This window comes from Balaenoptera acutorostrata, chromosome 10, assembly GCF_949987535.1.
Source record: "Balaenoptera acutorostrata chromosome 10, mBalAcu1.1, whole genome shotgun sequence".
Taxonomy (NCBI): Eukaryota; Metazoa; Chordata; class Mammalia; order Artiodactyla; family Balaenopteridae; genus Balaenoptera; species Balaenoptera acutorostrata.
The window spans coordinates 38,821,827-38,843,615 of NC_080073.1; the positions used below are offsets into that span (position 1 = coordinate 38,821,827).

General features: G+C 40.1%; 1 protein-coding gene and 1 non-coding gene across 3 annotated transcripts in view; one reads left to right on the plus strand and one right to left on the minus strand.

Moving 5' to 3' along the window:
• Positions 1-21,789, minus strand: part of RBM6 (RNA binding motif protein 6) — a 105,618-nt gene that overhangs the window by 80,441 nt on the left and 3,388 nt on the right. The window contains exons 2-3 of one of the 2 annotated variants that reach the window (XM_007168706.3): positions 5,203-5,311; positions 104-1,382 (exon numbers count right to left, since the gene is read on the minus strand). In XM_007168706.3, the coding sequence (XP_007168768.1) occupies positions 104-1,382; positions 5,203-5,246 (1,323 nt within the window). In that variant the 5' untranslated portion in view covers positions 5,247-5,311. Of the gene's footprint in view, positions 1-103; positions 1,383-5,202; positions 5,312-21,789 lie in introns of those variants that run through there. The other variant, XM_057554230.1, reaches the window with a different exon arrangement.
• Positions 10,878-10,949, plus strand: TRNAE-UUC (transfer RNA glutamic acid (anticodon UUC)). Its single transcript has one exon. It is a non-coding gene; the product is annotated as a tRNA-Glu (tRNA).

Sequence of the window (21,789 nt, forward strand, 5' to 3'; positions counted from 1 at the left end):
AGTTAAGACCTAGGACTAATGGTCCTGGACTCTACACTTCACCCTTCAGAAAAGTTTTATGAAAAAGCAAAATTCAAAAAAGCAATCCATTCCATTAACATACCTGAAGGTCCCGTTGGGCATCTTGGGAAGTTTTGCCCTCTGGAAAAGACTTGCTCTGGCCATAGCCAAATATCTGGCTTCCTGGAAGCCTGTGATCCACATCACGGTACTCCATGCTTCTGTAATCAGTGTCTTGCCGGCCAAGGAAGTCCAGACCACCTTCTTCTTTAAACATACCAGCATCCGAACTCTGTTGTTCACCTCCAGAAAGCTGTGACTTGTCCTGGTCTTGAAGTGGACTTTGGCTGGTCTGAAAGTCTGGTGGAGACTCATGTTCAAAAGCTACACCTTGTGTTTCTCCTTCTCTTGTTTCTGAATGCTCAAATTCTCCCTTCTGAATGCCAAAAGCAGGCCTTTCTGTTGTATGGTCATGTGCAGATTCTTCTCTCTTGTTCACATTCATACCAGAATGTTCTCTATCTTGTGTAGAGGGCTGAATGTAATCCAAAATATTTGGATCCACAGAGGGCATCTCCCTATCTTTAAATTCCATACAAGGTCCCACCTCTCTGCCCCTAAAATCCTGATCAGTCCTGGACCGGTGTCTACCTCTGAAATCTGAATGTGGTGTATCCCTGTCCCTAAAGTCTAGATCACTAGTACCTGAACCTCGGCCTCTAAAGTCCATCTGCGTTCCGTCTTTGTCCCTGAAGTCCAAATCAGATACATCTCTATTCCTAAAATCAGAACGGGACTGATCTCTGGCCCTGAAATCCAAATCTGATAAATCCCTTCCCCTAAAATCTGCATGGGATCCATCCCGGCCTCTAAAATCTAAATCATAAGTGCCCCGGCCCCTGAAGTCAGGTGGAGGAGCATCCCTACCTCTAAAGTCAACAGTATGAGCATCCCTGTCTCTGTAGTTCATGTGAGATGTCTCCCTACCTCTATAATCCATAGAAGTACCATCTCCACCCCTATAGTCCATAGGTGGTCCTTCTCTATCGCGAAAATCCCCAGAATGTATGTCCCTACTTCTGAAGTCCAACTGTGATGAATCTCTGCTCTGGAAATCAGAAGATGAAAAATCTCCCCCCCTGAAATCATGTCCAGGTCCCTCCCCTCCTCGATAGTCACCATGCTGTCCGTCTCTAGCTCCATAGCTGAAAGAATGCTCCTCTACATTTGCAAAGGGAGGCCCCGAATGCCCCTGGAAATCAAAGGGAAGTGAATCTCTGCCAGGAAAGTTGCCAGAGTGTCTCTCTTGAGCATGACTCTTAAGGGGAGGAGGAGGATAATCCCTGTTCCACCCGGGAGCAAACCTTTCTTCTTGGCTCCCACTGTAGAAACAAAGACAGTGTTATTCATATTGTCCAGAGAGTTTGAAATCTACACACCAGCATATTCTTCTCTAATCAACAGCACATTCGTCTGCAAACATTTTTTTTTTTTTGGCAGAGTTCTGTAACAAGGTCCTAGATCTGCAGAAAACAGCAATGTTTTGCTATTTTAAGACGAAGTGGTGTAGTAAACTTTTATATTCCCATTTCAGAACACGAGGAAAGTCAACACAAGGTTTTCAACACGACTGTTGCAGAAAAAGCTTTCACCCAGTCCTGCAACAGGGAAAATCCGCAACACCAGATAAGCTAGCAATGGTGACACTCTACAAAAATTTCCATTTCCTATAGCCAGGGAACTTAGAATTCCAAGATCAGTATGATGATTCCTATACATCAGAAAAACCAATGCACTGTAAATTTTATACAGTAGGTTTCAGGAGGTGTCTTTCTCATTGGTGCATACAGGAGTAACATTCCAAAATATTTGATTACAGCCACAGTATGGACACCACCCAGTCAGAATGGATGCAGGCCCAAAATGAAGAAACACTGGCTGTAAATCACTAGGAGTACACCAGTGTTCACCAGCTGAGCATCAGCCCTGGCTGCATCTAAATCCTCATTCTACAGTGGCTCCACCTACAACTGCTCTCACCTGGGTCCTATTATTGTAACTACTCAAGGGTATCTCAGAAGGCAGCATGAATCATGCCACAAAGCATGTGTTAAGTCGACTAAACCAAGCAACAGCATCCAGGAGCTTAATACTGAAAGGGACCTAGAGAGAGCATTAGGCCTTCAAGCATTATCACCAGGTCCCAAAAAAAAAAGCTGATTTTCTAGATTCTAATGCCTCATCTAATTTTTCATGGTAATACAATATATTTTAAAATAAGCATAGTATTAAATTTGCATTCTCAGTTTACAGAACTCAAGAGATAAATGAGAATTGGCCCAATCTTTCATACTACCTAACTTCCTCCCTTTGTCTTAAGCTCCAGACCATTTTATATGTTTTGACTTTGGTAAAAGATTAAGAAATTTAAATAGGCAATTAGGTACCTAGGATACTGAGCTTCAAGGGGAGGGGAGAGAAGGGCATGAAAAAGGAAAACATGAAATGATCTGAATGGTTACCTCCTTTTTAGCAGTAAAACAAAAGTATTAAGAGATCAAGTCCAACTCAGTTCTCTCCTTCCAGAATATACAGGTTCTATTACATGACCCTTCTGAACTCAGACTACACTGCTATAGAAAGATTCAACAGACAACCGCTTCTGGGTTACTCAGTGCAAGAGAAACAGTTACAATGCCAAACCCTTTCCAAAAAGTAACAGGAATTTAACAATAGTAACCTAAACAGTTGAATGATGCATATTTAATGTATTTTCAGGACATGGTAACTTCCATCAGCTCCTATTAACATTAGTTATATCTATGGGGTTCATCATAAGAGAAGCAACTTTAAATGTTCTTCATAAATAATACAATATAACACTAAAATTAAGACATTACCACTAATTCTGGTGTCACCCATATTTAAAATCATTCAAATCCCAATAGTTAGGGACTTCACTGGCGGCGCAGCGGTTAAGAATCCGCCTGCCAATGCAGGGGACACGGGTTCGAGCCCTCTTCCAGGAAGGTCCCACATGCCGTGGAGCAACTAAGCCCATGCGCCATAACTATTGAGCCTGCGCTCTAGGGCCTGCGAGCCACAAAAACTGAGCCCACGCGCTGCAACTACTGAAGCCCACGCGCCTAAAGCCCGTGCTCCGCAACAAGAGACGCCACTGCAATGAGAAGCCCGTGCACCGCAACAAAGACCCAACACGGACAAAAAATTTAAAAATAATAAAAAAAAAAATCCCAGTAGTTAGCTTGCAGGAAGACTTAAGCCTCAGCAGACACTCACAGGCTGAGTGCTGAGGTATCTAAATCTACATGTTCTCTGACCAGAACACATCCAACAGTGTCTTTGAATACTACCCTAAGGATTACCTTACCCTCTTAAGTGGAGAAGATCAAAGAGATCTAGAGTAACCACTGTACTAGGGTTCTTAGAACTGTATTTTATGTAGACTATTCAAGAAACACTTCTATTAGTATAAAATAGCAGTGGCTATGAAAATCATTTTCAACCAAATTTTAAAAAATTTTAAGAAGACGAGTTGTTAAAATAAATACAAAATTATTTTCCTGCAAGATACCTTTTTCACCCAAATTAGTCCCCCCAAAAGTTATGCTATATAAACTATATCTCTTTCTGGTCAAAGATCTTAAAAAATAGCATGTAATGACTTATATTTAAACTAAAATTAAGGTGGGGAAATACAATTTTAAATAATAAATTCAAAGAGAAAATGTTCTGAAAAAAATTTTTAAGTGATGCAATAGAGCTAAAGTTACCTAACATTCCTGAAGGCTTACAGGAAACAGCCTTACTTACAAATAATTATCCATAAATATAAGTAAAAAGGAGAGATTTTTAAATGTTAAAGTACAAACTCACTAATCTAGACTAGGGATCTGCAAACTTTTTCCATAAAGAGTCAGACAGTAATTACATTAGGCTTTGCAGTTTCTGTCAGAACTATTCAACTCTGCCATTGCAGCATGAAAGCAACTACAGACAATTTGTAAATGAATGATCAGGGCTATGTTCCAATAAAACAAAAACAAGCTCCAGGCTGTACAACCTGTTGTTGTTGACCACTGATCCAGACCTTAATATTTTGAAAGGAAAAACATAACCAGCATCACCACCACTGCTTTAATTTAAAGACTGCTAAGCAGAAAGTAAAGACCCCTTTATTCATGAAACTAGTTTTACTAAATATTATATGGATTTTTTAAAACTTAGTTCTCTCCCTCAATTTTTCATTGGAACCCCAAGCTTCAAAATAATAAAACATCTGTTGAATTTGCACAAGAAGATCCTGCAGACTGCCAATCAAAAAGAAAATTTACTAGTAACAGAAGTTTCAATTAGAACATAAATTTTTTTTTTTTGCCACACCGCGTGGCTTGTGGGATTTTAGTTCCCCGACCAGGGACTCAACCCAGGCCCTTGGCAGTGAGAGTGTGGAGTCCTAACCACTGGACCACCAGGGAATTCCCTGAAGCATAAATATTTTTCAATGTATAGCTTTAAAGGTCAGATTTCTTTGCCATATACCAACTAAAGCCATTACAATCATATTCCAATTGTAAACACAATGCAAAAGTTTTAAAATACCATCATCAGTGTTTATTATACTGGCTATAAAAAATTAACTCCCCACAAATCTAAAATATAATCCATTTACAACTGAACGGTACCACCTTCTCCACTTATCTTTGTACCTAGTAACATTTAAAATTGAAATGCAGCTTAGAAAATTGCATCGAGTAATTTTTCTTTCTCAGAACTATTTTTGGTAGCTGAAACACAATGTGTCACAGGAAAGACAGAGCTCTGGATTCTAGACATAAATTACTGAATTTAATGAAACATTTACATACATTTATAAACATTTATGTACATTTTTTACTAGCTTTCCTTATTAATCAAATATGTATTACTTTGCTAAAAGAGACAAAAAATATTTTTAGAAATTGGGGGATTTTGTTAATGCTTTTAAAAATGCTAAAACACTTGGCATGCTGGGTATTTAGTCTCACAATCACTTTAGAAATGACTAGAAAATTTTTAAATAGTTTCTATTTTTAAAAAATCAGAGCTATTTCTAGAAAATATCCCTCTTTATGGTAGGCCAAAAATGTTATACTGTATCATTAAAAACTGACATTTCAATATTCAAATTTTAAGACTTACCGAAAAGGTCCTGTTCTGTTAGCAGATCGAGAATCCCCCCACATCTCTTTATATGTCAAGAGGGTCCAATAAGTAGATCCTTGCTACCAAACTCTGGTTATCACAGTACCTGTACAAAACAAACCACAAAAAATGAGTACATTGGAACATGAAGTAAAGACTAAACCAACTTCCTCCTGTTTGGCTTATCAGGGACCACATCAGCAGGTATACTTTTGGAAGTCACTTTTAAACATTTACATATTGGGCTTCCCTGGTGGCGCAGTGGTTGAGAATCTGCCTGCTAATGCAGGGGACACGGGTTCGAGCCCTGGTCTGGGAAGATCCCACATGCCGCAGAGCAACTGGGCCCGTGAGCCACAACTACTGAGCCTGCGCATCTGGAGCCTGTGCTCCGCAACAAGAGAGGCCGTGATAGTGAGAAGTCCGCGCACCGCGATGAAGAGTGGCCCCTGCTTGCCACAACTAGAGAAAGCCCTCGCACAGAAACGAAGACCCAACACAGCCAAAATTAAATTAATTAATTAATTAATTTAAAAAAAAAGTAGTCAGGAAATATATGCCAGATCTTTTTTAAAAAAAAAACATTTACATATTAATTTATAGCAAGAAAAATACATTTTAAATTTAAAATGTGCACTCTAGGGCACCATCAACTTCTCAATGTACTAAGAATGCTTCATAATATATTTACTAATTTTTCTGGCACCCATTCTATCTTCCTTTTCGGAAACAGCACCTTAGCATAAACACCACTCTCAGTCTGTGCGGCTGATCCTACTCTATTCAGCCTGGCCAATCAGAATAGTCTATTACTGGGACTTCCCTGGCTGCCCAGTGGTTAAGACTCCGAGCTTCCAATGCAGGGGGCACAAGTTCAGTCCCTGGTGGGGGAACTAAGATCCCACATGACAAGCAGAGCAGCCAAAAAATAAATAAAAATTTAAAAAAAAAAAGAAAAGAAAAGAATAGTCTATTACCTCACCACAGTGATTGCCTTGAAGATGGGCATGTAACCTAAGGCTGAGAAATCATCACAGGACCTGTGCTCCAGCTACTAAAAAAGAGGCAAACTTTTTTTTTTTTTTTTTTTTTTTGCCATACCACGGGGACTGTGGGAGCCTAGTTCCCCGATTGAACCTGGGCCTAGGCAGTGAACGAGCCAAGTCCTAACCACTGGACCACCAGGGAATTCCCCAAAAGAGACAAACTTATATGACCTTGGAATTTGGCAATGGTTTCTTACTATGACAACAAAAGAAAAAATAAAGTAGACTTCATCGAAATTGAAAACGTTTTGTGAATCCAAGTACACTATCAAAAGAGTGAAAACACAACCCACATGTCAGCAAAACAGCAGACTATGAAATTCCAAAGCCTCATTCCTCCACAGAAACATCAAAAAACAAGCAGTCTGAACCAACTTTGTTGTAGCTTTAGAAAACAGTCAAAGCTTTACAACAACCAAGAGAACACTCAATCAAGAAAAAGTCATCCTCGGGACTTCCCTGGTGCTCCAGTGGTTAAGATCCCGTGCTCCCAACGCAGGGCACCTGGGTTCGATCCCTGGTCAGCGGGACTAGATGCCGAATGCTGCAACAAAGATCCCACGTGCCACAATAAAGATCCCACGTGCCGCAACTAAGACCAGGCGCAGCCAAATAAATAAATATTTTTAAAAAAGAATAAAAAATGAAAAAGTCATCCTCAAAATAATAGGAAAGTTTTGTGGTGTTTTTACTGATCCTTGCCCCACCCCCACCCCAGCATGGCAGTGGTTTTTGTCTTGAAGGCAGCCCAGTTTTCAGCTCTCTCCCTAAACCCAAGGGAAACCTGATTTGTAAATTATTGTGTACATCTGTTCTAATCTGTACGGGGGCCATCTGAAGACTGATGCAAGGTACTTGCCTCTGTTCTACCTAACTCAGAACTGCGGGGTGAAAAGCGGCAGGCACTGCTAATAAAAGCTGCAAAGCAGACTACAGACTCACAGATATGGAGAGGTTGGGGTAAAAACACTTTGGGAAGTTAGGACATTCCAAGGCACCATGTATATGAGAAAACTTAGAACACCACAAGCATACCCAGACACATGATCAGACAAAATCTGAGAAGACTCTAAGCTTTCACCTCAGGCTGATCTCTAGGTTCAGAGCAAGCCTAGCTAAGTGTTGAAGGAATGGCCCCAGCACAGAACCAATCTGCAAAAACAAAGAGAGGTGGGGTTTTTTTTCTCTTATTTTTGTTGGTGTGTTTTTTGTTCATTTTTGTTTTATTTGTTTGAGCTCCTAGTATTCAAGGAAATCTTGGTTAACACATTAGATGAACAAAGGCTAAAAGAACAGGTGTCAGTGATCACACTTAACAAGGAATATAGCCTTTGCAAAAATGGTATAGGAAAAGAATTCTATATCTAGCAAAACTCTCCTTCAAAAATGAGAAAGAGGGACTTCCGTGGCAGTCCAGTGGTTAAGACTCTGTGCTTCCACTGCAGGGGGCACGGGTTCAATCCCTGGTCAGGGAACTAAGATCCCGCATGCCACTCGGCGTGGGGGAAAAAAAAAAAAATGAGGAAGAAATCAAGACATTTCCTGATAAGCAAAAGCTGAGGGAATTTGTTACCAGTAGATGGGCCCTGCAAGAAATGCCAAAAGTTCTTCAGGTTGAAATGAAAGAAAGTCAAACAGTAACTTGAAGCCATATGAAGAAATAAAGATCTTCAGTAAAGATTAAAAAAGCAAGAGCAATTATAAAAGCTAGTATTATTGTAACTTCGATTTTTAACTCCAGTTTTTACTTTCTACATGATTTAAAAGACAAATGCATAAAAAACAATTATTAATCTAGGTTAATGGGACACAATTTATAAAGATGTTATCTGTGACATCAGTAACAGAGGGAAGGGGGACTTCCCTGGTGGCGCAGTGGTTAAGAATCTGCCTGCCAATTCAGGGGACACAGGTTCGAGCCCTGGTCTGGGAAGATCCCACATGCCGCAGAGCAACTGGGCCCGTGAGCCACAACTACTGAGCCTGCACATCTGGAGCCTGTGCTCCGCAACAGGGAGGCTGCGACAGTGAGAGGCCCGCGCACCTCGATGAAGAGTGGCCCCCACTCGCCGCAACTAGAGAAAGCCCTCGCACAGAAACGAAGACCCAACACAGCCAAAATAAATAAATAAATAAATTTAAAATGCATTAAAAAAAAAGGTACAAAAGACAAAGGACATTATATATTAATTTAAAGGTTAAAAAAACACAAGAAAATAAATCATAAACATTATAAACCTAATAACAGACCCTCAAAATATATGAAGCAAAAACTGAAAGAAACTGAAGGGAGAAGTAGACAGTTCTATAACAGTTGGAAACTTCAAACCTCACTTTGAATAATGAATTGATCAACCAGACAGTATATAAGTAAGAAAACAGAGAACTTAGCACAATAAACCAAACACATCTAATTGACACATACAGAACACTCCACCCAATAACAGCAGAATCACATCTTGTCAAGTGCACATGGGATATTCTTCAGGATGGACCATTTGCTGGGCCACAAACAAGCCTCAATAGATTTTATAAGATAAATAACCATACAAAGTATCCTCTCTAACCAAAACAGGATAAAGTTAGACATCAATAACATAAGGAAAAATTCAACAGTTTTCCATAGTTTTCCTTCTACATAAACTGTAGAATTCACAAAATTTTAAATGCATATTACTTCTGACATTCTAGTTCCTCTTCTAGGAATTCAATCTCTAGAAACTTACGATCTGAGGTGACATGTTTACAAAGGTACATAGTGCAGCACTGTTTGTAATAGCAAAAGATTATAAAATCTAAATTACATCAACAGAATATATTTGTACTACTGAAATGCTATGCAACTCTCAAAAAATGAAATAGCTATGTTACTTTATATAGGATAAACTATTATATATTAAGTTTAAAAATATGTGCAAAATATTATTTGTAATATGGTATCATCTGTGCAAAATAGAAAAGAACACATACCACAAAGTTAGGGGACTCACATTTCCTGATTCTAAAACTTAACTACAAGCAACCTAAATGTCCATTGACACATGAATGGATAAAGAAGATGCAGTATATACATATACAATGGAATATTACTCAGCCATAAAAAAGAACGAAATAATGCCATTTGCAGCAACATTTAGATTATCATTCTAAGTGAGGTAAGCCAGAAAGAGAAAGACAAATATCATATGATATCATTACTATGTGGAATCTTAAAAAAATGGTATAAATGAACTAATTTACAAAACAGAAAGCGACTCACAGACATAGAAAACAGACTTATTGTTACCAATGGGGAAGGGGGGGTGCAGGGAGGGATAAATTAGGAGGTTGGGATTAACATATACACAATACTATATATAAAATAGATGACCAACAAGGACCTACTGTATAGCACAGGGAACTATACTTGGTATTTTTCAATAACCTATAAGGGAAAAGAATCTGAAAAGGAATGTGTGTGTGTGTGTGTGTGTGTGTGTGTGTGTGTGTGTCTACGAAAAACTGAATCACTGTGTTGTATACCTGAAACGAACACGATATCGTAAATCAACTATACTTCAGTTAAAAAAAAAAAAAAACAAAGCTACAGTTATCAAGACAGTGTGGCACTGACATAAGGATAAACAAAGATCAATATAACAGAATTGAGAGTCCAGAAATAAACCCTCACATTTAGGATCAAGTGTATTAGACAAGAGTTCTAAGACAATTCAATGAAGAAAGAACAGTCTTTTCAACAAATGATACTGGGACAAGTGGATGTCCCCATGCAGAAGAATAAAGTGAACCCCGACTTCATGTCATGTATAAAAATTAACACAAATGGATCAAAGACCTAAATGTTTTAAGAGATAAAACTATAAAATTCTTAGAACAGGCATAAATCTTCATGACCTTAGATTAAGAAATGGCTTCTTGGATAAGATGAATACCAAAAGCACAAGCAACAAAAGGAAAAATAAAATAGATCAATTGGATATCATCAAAATTTAAAATTTTGTGCTTTAAAGGACACCATCAAGAAAGTGAAGACAGGGCTTCCCTGGTGGCGCAGTGGTTGAGAATCTGCCTGCCAATGCAGGGGACACGGGTTCGAGCCCTGGTCTGGGAAGATCCCACATGCCGCGGAGCGGCTGGGCCCGTGAGCCACAATTGCTGAGCCTGCGCGTCTGGAGCCTGTGCTCCGCAACGAGAGAGGCCGCGACAGTGAGAGGCCCGCGCACCGCGATGAAGAATGGGCCCCACTTGCCGCAACTGGAGAAAGCCCGCGCACAGAAACGAAGACCCAACACAGCCATAAATAAATAAATAAATAAATAAAATATTAAAAAAAAAAAAAAAAAAAAAGAAAGTGAAGACAGCCCACAGAATAGGAGAAAACTTGTGTAAATCATATTTGATAAGGGACCTTACCTAGAATACATAAAGAACTATTTTATAACTCAGTAGCAAAATGACAACCCAATTTTTAAAATGGGCAAAGGCTATGAATAGACATTTCTCCAAAGATGATACTTTTTTTTTCTTTTTTCAAAGATGATAACTTTTTAAAGGCCAATAAGCACAGGAAAAATGCTCAACATTACCCATAAGGGAAATGCACATCAAAACCATAATAAGGGGAGTTCCCCGGTGGTCCAGTGGTTAGGACTCGGCGCTTTCAATGCCGTGGCCCAGGTTCAATCCCTGGTCGGGGAACTAAGATCCCATAAGCCAAAAAACTAAAAAAACCAAAACAAACAAACAAACAAAAAAACCACAGTAAGATACCACTTCATATCCACTAGGGTGTCTCTAATAAAAAGGTAAGTTGACAAGAATCTGGAGAAATTAGAACCCTCATATACTGCTGGTGGGAATGGGGCCAAAGATATGTAAAAACATCTAGTAGTGGTTCCCTCCAAAATTTTCCTCAGAATAGCTGGAATTCTTCAGACAGTTTAATCCAGCAAAGCAAATGATTACAGGTCTTGGGGCTGAAATGATGTTATAAACTATCCTTAAACTTTAAATGGGTAAAAACTCTTGAGTTACTGGCATGGAGCCAGGGCTACTTTTGGTAAACAGAACTGGCACTGCGGGATAAACTGAATGTCAGGTTAAGGCTTTAAATGCTGAAGCTCATCAGAACCCAGAGGGATATTGGTTGATATACACAGCAAGACAGGAGCCAAGAAAGTCAGAATCCACTAAGGAATGTATAACAAGTCACCTGCCATACCACCTAACTCTGAAAATAAGTGGTACTATAACACTAATTACACAACTGTACCTGGCGGTGAACATGCAAGTGGGAACGAGAAGGCCTGCCACCTCAAATGCCCAGATCCCACCCCTAACAGATGCAACACAGCAATGAGTAAGAGGGCCCCTGTGGTAAGTAAGGCTGAGATGTAAGTCCAGGTGAAGCTGCTGCAGGTGTAGATCTTGGTGGTAGTAGTAAATAGTCAAATGAGAGGCTTTTGTTTGTTAGTTTTTACTGTAGTATAATTGCTTTACAATGTTGTGTTACTTTCTGCTGTACAGTGAAATGAATCAGCTGTATGTATACATATATCCCTCTTGGACCTTCCTACCCCCTCATCCCACCCATCTAGGTCATCACAGAGCACTGAGCTGAGCACCCTGTGCTATAAAGCAGGTTCCCACTAGCTATTTTACACATGGTAGTGTATTTATGTCAAACCTAATCTCCCAATTCATCCCACCCTCCCCTGCCCCCCCATGTCCACACGTCCGGTCTCTACGTCTGAGTTTCTATTCCTGCCCTGCAAATAGGTTCATCTGTACCATTTTTCTACGTTTCACACATATGCTAAGATATTTGTTTTCCTCTGACTTACTTCACTTTGTATGATACTCAAATGAGAGTTTTGAATGCTGAATTGAAAAGTAATTTCACATGAATAGTGGTTGAACAGGGGTCAGTTAATCTTGAGAGATGGCAAGCATCACATTAAACTATGGATTGCACTCCTAGTGATGCCCTTCTCATCAATTCCTTTAATTTTCAGTTTTACAATTATACTCCCCCAGAACATAAAGACTTTGGTTTCCTGGAAACCAACCAGTGGGTATGGGAATAAAGCCTCCGCATTGTATAGGGTCAGCAGCCTTTAAGGTTAGAATGATGATGTTAGCTGATTGTTTCTGAGCCTCCTCTGCCTTTGACTCTTGATTAATAAAAACATTCTTGGCGGGACTTCCCTGGTGGCGCAGTGGCTAAGAATCCTCCTACCAATGCAGGGGACACAGGTTCAAGCCCTGGTCCGGGAAGACCCCACATGCCGCGGAGCACCTAAGCCCATGCGCCACAACTACTGACCCTACACTCCAGAGCCTGCGAGCCACAACTACTGAGCCCACGTGCCACAACTACTGAAGCCCGCATGCCTAGAGCCCATGCTCCGCAACAAGAGAAGCCACCGCAATGAAAAGCCCGCCTGCCGCAACGAAGAGTAGCCCCCGCTCACCGCAACTAGAGAAAGCCCGCGCACAGCAATGACGACCCAACGCAGACAAAAATAAATTAAATAAATAAATTTAAAAAAAATTCTCGGCAAATACTTTCACTCTGGTCCATTCTGCACATGTCCAAGAAATTTACCTCCAGCAAAATAAAACCAATACCCTGGGCCACCCCTCTTACTCATTACTTCAGTTCCAAAAGCCAACAAAGCAGAACCAGGGGTACTATTCCATTAGTTTTAGCTGTGGTATATAGCAGCCTGTTCCTGGTTTAAACACTCTTAATTTTTTCCAAAGTAAATGCTTTGGGCCAAACAGGACACTCAGCTAAGAGGATCAAGGGGGCACCAACAGGCAAGGATTGGTGTGAGCACCTACCCAACTATGATCCAACTATGAGTTTTTAAACAGCAGCAACTTTAATATGCACTATTGGACCTAGAATTAGTGACTGCTGGCAGCACCATTGCTCCCCCAACCCCTGCAAATTCCCATTAAAAAAATGTAAGTGTATTCATTTCAATTACACTTAAAAACATTTGTCCTCGGGACTTTCCTGGTGGTGCAGTGGTTAAGAATCCACCTGCCAATGGAGGGGACACAGGTTAGATGCCTGGTCTGGGAAGATCCCACATGCCACGGAGCAACTAAGCCTGTGCACCACAACTCCTGAGCCTGCGCTCTAGGGCCCGCAAGCCACAACTACTGAAGCCCACGCGCCCTGGAGGCCGTGTTCAGCAACAAGAGAAACCACTGCAATGAGAAGCACATGCACCGCAGTGAAGAGCAGCCCCCGCTCACTGCAACTAGAGAAAGCCCACGAGCAGCAATGAAGACCCAACACAGCCAAAAATAAGTAAATAAAATAAAATAAATTAAAAAAAAAAAGATTCCTCCTCAAATGTAATAGCGATTTTTCAGGCTTCCTCTCCAGAATCATATCCTAAATCCCCATTGATGGCATTTGCTTTGCCTACTATCATACCACATTAAAAGTGGATCTACATAAATGTAGAAGCTAAAACTATAACGTTTCTAAAAGAAAACACGGGAATTCCCTGATGGTCCAGTGGTTAAGACTTCACGCTTTCATTGCGGTGGCCTGGGTTCAATCCCTGGTCAGGGAACTAAGATGCCACAAGCCAAGAGGCACGGCAAAAAAAAAAAAAAAAAAAGAAAACACAGGAAAAATATTTTTGAGCTTGGTGTCAGCAAAGACTTTTACAAAGGACCCAGAAAGCATTAGCCATAAAGAAAAATATTAAAATCCAAATCTGTTCTTCAAAAGACACTGTTAAAAAAATGAATGGGTAAACTACAGAACAGGGAGTAAATATTTGCGACAAATGTCTGACAAATGCTCCCTATTATTAGTCAGAAGGAAAAGATTAAAACCAGAATGAGAAGAAAAAAAAAAAAAAAAAAAAACCAGAATGAGATACCAATACACACTCACTAGAATTGCTAAAATTAAAAAGATTCACAAAATCAGATACACAAAGATTTCCAGCAATCAGAACTCATACACTACTCAAAAGAATGCAAAATTGTAGGGCTTCACTGGTGGCGCAGTGGTTGAGAATCTGCCTGCCAATGCAGGGGACACGGGTTCGAGCCCTGGTCTGGGAAGATCCCACATGCCGCGGAGCAACTAAGCCCATGTGCCACAACTACTGAGCCTGCGCTCTAGAACCCGCGAGCCACAACTACTGAAGACTGTGCACCTAGAGTCTGTGCTCCGCAACAAGAGAAGCCGCCCGGGCATGGCAAGGAAGAGTAGCCCCCTCTCACTGCAACTAGAGAAAGCCCCGCGTGCAGCAATGAAGACCCAATGCAGCCAAAAATAAAATAAGATAAATAAATTAAAAAAAAAAAAAAGTTCACACACACACACACACACAAAAAGAATGCAAAACTGTACAACCACTTTAGAAACTGGCCTGAGAAACACTACCCTATGACCCAGCAATTCCACTTCTGAAGTATTTGCCTAAGATAAATGAAAATAAAAGACCTCTACAAAAATGTTCACAACAGCTTCATTCATAATAGCTTAAAAAAAAAATGGAAACAACCCAAATATCCTTCAATGGGGGATGAGATAAACATTGTTTGGTGTCCTAAAGGGTATCCTCCCTGGGGCAGTGTACTTCAGTTAGATTTCAAATGCAAAGGTGACTTTTTGGTAAAGTGGGAGAAGGGTTAGTAAGAAAGAGGAAGTGGAAAAGGAGAATCAACAAGACCCATTTTTTAAAAATAATTTAAGTTTACCATTTTAACCATCTTTAAGTATACAGTTACGAGGGATTAAGTACATTCACAGTGTTCTGCAAATATCATCCCCATCCATCCACAAAACTTTTTTCATCTTGCAAAATGGAAACTCTGTACCCATTGAACAGTACTCCCCACTCCCCTCTTAACCTAGTCTTTGGCAACCACCGTTCCACTTTGTCTTTATGATTTTGACTACTCTAAGTACCCCTTAATACTAGTGGAATCATACAATATTTGTTCTTTCTGGCTTATTTCATTTACCATAATGTCTTCAAGGTTCATACATATTGCAGCATCTATCAGAATTTCATGCCTTTTTAAGGCTGAATAATATTCTACTGCGTGTACATTTTATCTATTCATCCACTTATGGACACTTGGGTTACTCCCATCATTTGGATAATGTGAATAATGAACAAGTGTGTACAAATATCTCTTTGATATCAGTTCTTTTGGATATATATACCCAGAAGTAGAACTGCTGGATCATATGGTAATTCTATTTTTAATTTTTTGAGGAACCACCATACTGTTTTCCACAGCAGCTACACCATTTTACATTCCCACAAATAGTGCACAATGGTTTTGTTATGGACTGAATTGTGCCCCCCTCCAATTCATGTGCTGAAGCCCTAACTCCCAATGTGACTGTATTTGGAAATAGGGCCTTTGAGGAAGTAATTAAGGTTGAAAGAGGCCATAAGGGCGGGGCCCCAATCCAACAGGACTGGCATCAGTGGAAGAGACACCAGGAATGCATGCACAGGGAAAAGGCCATGTGAGGACATGGACAGAAGATGGCCTTCTGCAAGCCAAGGAGAGAGGCCTCATCAAAACCCAAAACTGCTGACACCTTGATCTTAGACTTCAGCCTCCAAACTGTGAGAAAATAATTTTCTGTTGTTTAAGCCACCTAGTCTGTGGTATTTTGCTATGGCAGCCCTAGCAGAATAACACAAGTTCCAATTTATCCACATCCTCACCAACACTTGTTATTCTGGTTTTTTGTTTTGTTTTGTTTTTTAATAACAGCCTTCCTAATGGGTATGAAGTGGTATCTCATTGTGGTTTTGATTTGCATTTCCCTAATCAATAATGATGCTGAGAATCTTTTCATGTGCTTATTGGCCATTTGTATATCCTTTTTGGGAGAAATGTCTATTGAAGTCCTTTGCCCATTTTTTGATTCAGGTTTTTTGTTGTTGTTGTTGTTGAGTTTAGGAGTTTTCTATATATTCTGGATATTAATCCCTTGTCAGACATGTGATTTGAAAATATTTTCTCCCATTTTGTGAGCTGCCTTTTTACTCTGTTGATAGTGTCCACTGACCACAAAAGTTTTTAATTTTGATGAAGTCCAATTTGTCTATTTTTCCTTTTGTTGACTGTGCCCTTGGTGTCATATCCTCTAAAAGATCATTGCCAAATCCAACGCATAAAGCTTTCCCCCTATGTTTTCTTCTAAGAGTTTTAAGAGTTTTCGTTCTTACATCCAGAAGCAAGATTCATTCTTTTTTTGTTTGTTTTAATATTTATTTACTTATTTAAGCTGCACCAGGTCTTAGTTGCAGCATGCCAGATCTTCATTATGGCATGCAGGATCTTTAGTTGCAGCATGTGGGATCTTTCAGTTGTGGCACGCAGACTCCTTAGTTGTGGCAGGCATGCAGGGATTGAATCTGGGCCCCCCACATTGGCAGCGCGGAGTCTTACCCACTGGACCACCAGAGAAGTCCCCAGATCATTCTTAAGAAGAGTATTTATGGAAGGCAAGTTCTGCATATTGATTCCTTTAAAAATATACATGCCCATAGTCTCTCTTGGATGTTTTTGTGTACCCATAGATTAAAGACTGTAGTCTGAAGAATCTACCCTTACCTTGCTCTATCACTTAACTCATTTTTTGACCTATATTACCACTCTGCTGACTACTTCCTTTTTGTTTGTAAACATACTCAAGTCTCTCTCATGCAAAACACACACCTACACACCCAATACAAAACCTTTGAATATTAGTTCAACATATAAATCAATGTCCACCAAATACTGCTAATCCCCTAGCCTCTATTCTGTTCCCCAGCATGGTTCTTGATGCCGGCTCTTGGTGCTATGGATTAAACTGAATGTTTGTGTTACCCCAAAATTCATGTGTTGAAGTCCTAATCCCCAATGTGACGGTATTTGAAGATGGGGTCTTTAGGAGGTAATTAGGTCATGAGGGTAGAGCCCTTAGCAATGGGGTTGATGCTCTTATAAGAAGGGACAAAAGAGGACTTCTCTGGTGGTGCAGTGGTTAAGAATCCACCTGCCAACGCAGGGTACACGGGTTCGAGCCCTGGTCCGGAAAGATTCCACATGCCGCGGAGCAACTAAGCCCGTGCGCCACAACTCCTGAGCCTGCGCTCTAGGGCCTGCAAGCCACAACTACTGAAGCCCACACGCCTAGAGCTCGTGCTCTCCAACAAGAGAAGCCACCGCAATGAGAAGCCCATGCACTGCAACAAAGAGTAGCCCCCGCTTGCTGCAACTAGAGAAAAGCCCGCACGCAGCGACGAAGACCCAATGCAGCCAAAAATAAATAAATAAATAAATAATTTTATTTTTTTAAAAAAGGGACAAAAGAGAGATGCTCTCTCTCTCTCCCTACCATGTGAGCATACAGCAAGAAGGCAGTTGTCTGCAAATCAAGAGGATCTCACCAGGAACCATACTGTCTGGCACCTTAATCTTAAACTTCCCCGCCGGCACTTCCCTGGTGGCGCAGTGGTTAAGAATCCACCCGCCAATGCAGGGGACACGGGTTTGAGCCCTGGTCTAGAAAGATCCCACATGCTGCGGAGCAACTAAGCCCATGCGCCACAACTACTGAGTCTGCGATCTAGAGTCTGCAAGCCACGACTACTGAAGCCCTCATGCCTAGAGCCCATGCTCTGCAACGAGAAGCCACCACAAATAAGAAGCCCATGCACCTCAACAAAGAGTAGCCCCCACTCGCCACAACTAGAGAAAGCCCGCGAACAGCAACGAAGACCCAACACAGCCAAAAAAAACACCAAAAAACAAAAAACTTCCCTGGCTCCAGAACTATGAGAAATAAATTTGTATTGTTTAAGTCACCCAGTCTAGGGTATTTTGTTAGAGCAGCCCAAGCTAAGACACTGGGCAATCTTACCCATTCCCAATTTAACCACTATCCCTACCACCTCTATGATGATAATTTCCACATCTCCATCCCTAGCTTAGACTTCCCTATAAAGTCCAAATGCCTGCCAGAAATGGCCACTTAGCTATACCACAGGAATCTCAAGCTCATGTACAAATGAGACTTTACTACTATAGGGAGACATTTAAATACTTCATTAGAGCTGCTTTTTCTTGTGAATAGAAATTTCCCAGATTTTAAATATTATATCCTGGTCCCTTACACCAGCAAATTACAGTCAGGTTCCTAGTTTAAAAGTGAGTTTTATAAGAAGGCACAGTGTGGTGGTGAAGGGACAAGAGTGCAGTCTCTGGACATACTCTGCTGGGGTTCACAGTTAGACTGCTTGGAGGCAAATCTTGGCTCTGCACAATGTAGCTCCTTAAGCAAGTTATTTAACTTAATGCCTCAGTTTACTTCTAAAAATCAGGATAAAGATAATGTCTACTTCATAATTATCAGGATAAAATGACAATGTAAATTCACTAGAACAGTGCCTCATAAATAAATGCTCAGTAAATGTTATTACTCTTTTTAAGAGTTTATTTCAAAAATCATTGGGATTTGGAATGTTCCCATTGATGCAGTCTGGTTTGGCTAAATGACTGACATTAAAGTTTGATTTGCCGATTAAACTATATGGCAGACATTTTCCATAAATTAAATCTGCAGTTCCAAGGTTTTGTCAACTATATATTTAAAGTACATATGCAGTATATATATTATGCCAGAAAATACATCCTTTGCAGCCATTTATGACAGAAGTGTTAAGATGCCAACTTAGAAATGTACAAGGGGGTAAACAGTTTTTTCGAAATTTTAGGGGTTAAAAATTTTTTAATCCTTTTAGGTGGTTCAAGAGTGAAAAGGTTTCAAGACCATTGGCCTAGTGAATATGTTTTAGAGTCAGACTGCTTGGGTTTGAATCAAAACTCCAGCTTCTGGGAATTCCCTGGTGGTCCAGTGGTTAGGACCCCATGCTTCCACTGCAGGGGGCATGGGTTCCACCCCTGGTTGGGGAACTAAGATCCCGCATGCCACGCAGCATGGTCAAGAGAAAGAAAAAAAAAAAAAAAAGGAAGACAAAACTTTAGCTTTCTTTTTTTTTAAATTTATTTTTGGCTGCGTTGGGTCTTCATTGCTGCGCACGGGCTTTCTCTAGTTGTGGTGCGTGGGGGCTACTCTTTGTTGCAATGCGCAGGTTTCTCATTGCAGTGGCTTCTCTTGTTGCAGAGCACAGGCTCTAGGCACGCGGGCTTCAGTAGTTGTGGCTTGCGGGCTCTAGAGCGCAGGCTCAGTAGTTGTGGTGCACGGGCTTAGGTGCCCCACAGCATGTGGGATCTTCCCGGACCAGGGCTCGAACCCGTGTTCCTTGCATTGGCAGGAGGATTCTTAACCACTGCGCCACCAGGGAAGCCCAAAACTTTAGCTTTCTATGTACCCTTGGTAAGTTATATTTAACTTCTATATGCCTCAAAGCTCTCCTCCTACACACGGGGAATAATAATGGTACCTACCTCATATGATTACTGTAAGGAGTAAATGAGATCATGCATCAGAAGCAATTGCATTGATAGCAACATTATTCATAATAGCCAAAAACTGAAAAGAATCCAAATGTCAATCCACAGGTAGATGGATAAACAAATGTGATATACTTGTAAAAAGGAATGCAACATGGATAAATCTCAAAAAAGATTACAAGTGAAAGAAGCCAGACATTCCAATTATATGAAATTTCTAGAAAACATAAAACTACAGAGGCAGAAAGCAGATCAGTGGATGCTAGGACTTGCAGTTAAGAGTGGGAAGTGGAGATTAACAACAAACAGGAACTAGGGAATGTTTTGAGGTGCTGGAAATATTCTAAATCTGAATAGTGGTGATGACTGCATCAAACTGAACTGTTACAATAAGTGAATTTTATGATATGTAAATTATGCCTCCAAAAAAAAGTTTTGAAAAATTTTAAAGCAACAATGTATTAAATATTATTACTACTGCTACTATGGTCAGGTGTTTAAAATGACAATAACATTAAGCTGGAAAGGACCTTTCTGAGTATGTCTATTCCTACTTTCTGAAATAAGAGTAATAAAGGCAGGCATAGCTGAGTACTGACTCTGCCACAGTTGCGCATTTTACATGGGTTCTCTCACTTAATCATCACAGGTCCTCCATGGGGTAAGTTCTGTTACAATCCCCACTTTAGAGACTATGAAATTGAGGCTCAAATAGGTTGAGAGACTTGCCCCAAAACAATATATGAGGAAAAGCCAAAATGCAAACTCAAGACCTTCTGATTCCAAAGCCCATCCTAAAATTCGTATAGAATTTCATAGGTCTCTGAATAGCCTTGAAAAAGAACATAGTTGGAGGACTCTCACGTCCTAATTTCAAAACTTACTATAAAGTTACAGTAATCAAAACAGTGTGGTATTGGTATAAGGACAGACATACAGAACAATGGAATAGGGAACCCAGAAATAAACCCTTACATACATGGTCAAGTTATTTTCAACAAGGGTGCCAAGACCATTCAATGGGAAAAAGACAGTCTTTGCAACAAATGGTCATAGGGAAACTGGATATCCACATGCAAAAGAATCAAGTGGGGCCCTTACCCAACACCATATACAAAAGTTATCTCAAAAAAAGGATTCAAGACCTAAACTTAAGATCTAAAACTCTAAGAAGAAAACAGAGGGGAAGCTTCATGAATTGGATTTGGCAATGATCTCTTGGATATAACACCAAAAGCAGAGTCAAAAAAAAAAAGACAAATTGGACTTCATCAACATTAAAAACTTCTGTGCTTCAAAGAACACTATCAACAGAGTAAAAAGGCAATTCACGAATGGGAGAAAATATCTGCAATACACATATCTGATAAGGGATTAACATCCGGAATATACAGAAAACTAAAACTCAACAACAAAAGACAACCTGACTCAAAAATGAGCAAAGGCCTTGAATACACATTTCTTCAAAGAAGACATACAAATGGCCAATAAACATATAAAAAGACTCTCAACATCATTAGCAATTAGGGAAATGCAACTCAAAACTACCAGATACCCTTTCACACCCATTAAGATGGCTATTAAACAAAACAAAAATAAACGAACAAACAAACCTAACAGAGGCTGGTGAGGATGTGGAGAAATCAGAACCCTCTGCATTGCTGGTGGGCATGTAAAATGGTGCAGCCACTGTGTAAAACATATGGCAGTTCCTCAAAAAATTAAAAATAAAATTATCATGTGATCCAGCAATTCCAATTCTGGGTATAAACCCAAAAGAAATGAAAGCAGGGACTCGAGGAGATATGTGTACCCACCCCCATGTTCATTCCTGCATTACTCACAACAGTCAAAAGGTGGAAACAACCCAATGCCCACCAATAGATGAAAAGATAAACATAATGTAGTATATATATATTATGGAATACTATTCAGCCTCAAAAAGAAATGAAATTCTGATAGATGCTATAACATGGATGGACCTTGGAGACATTCTGCTACATAAAATAAGCCAGTCATGAAAGGACAAATATTGTATAATTTATGTTCTATTTATATAAGGTACCTA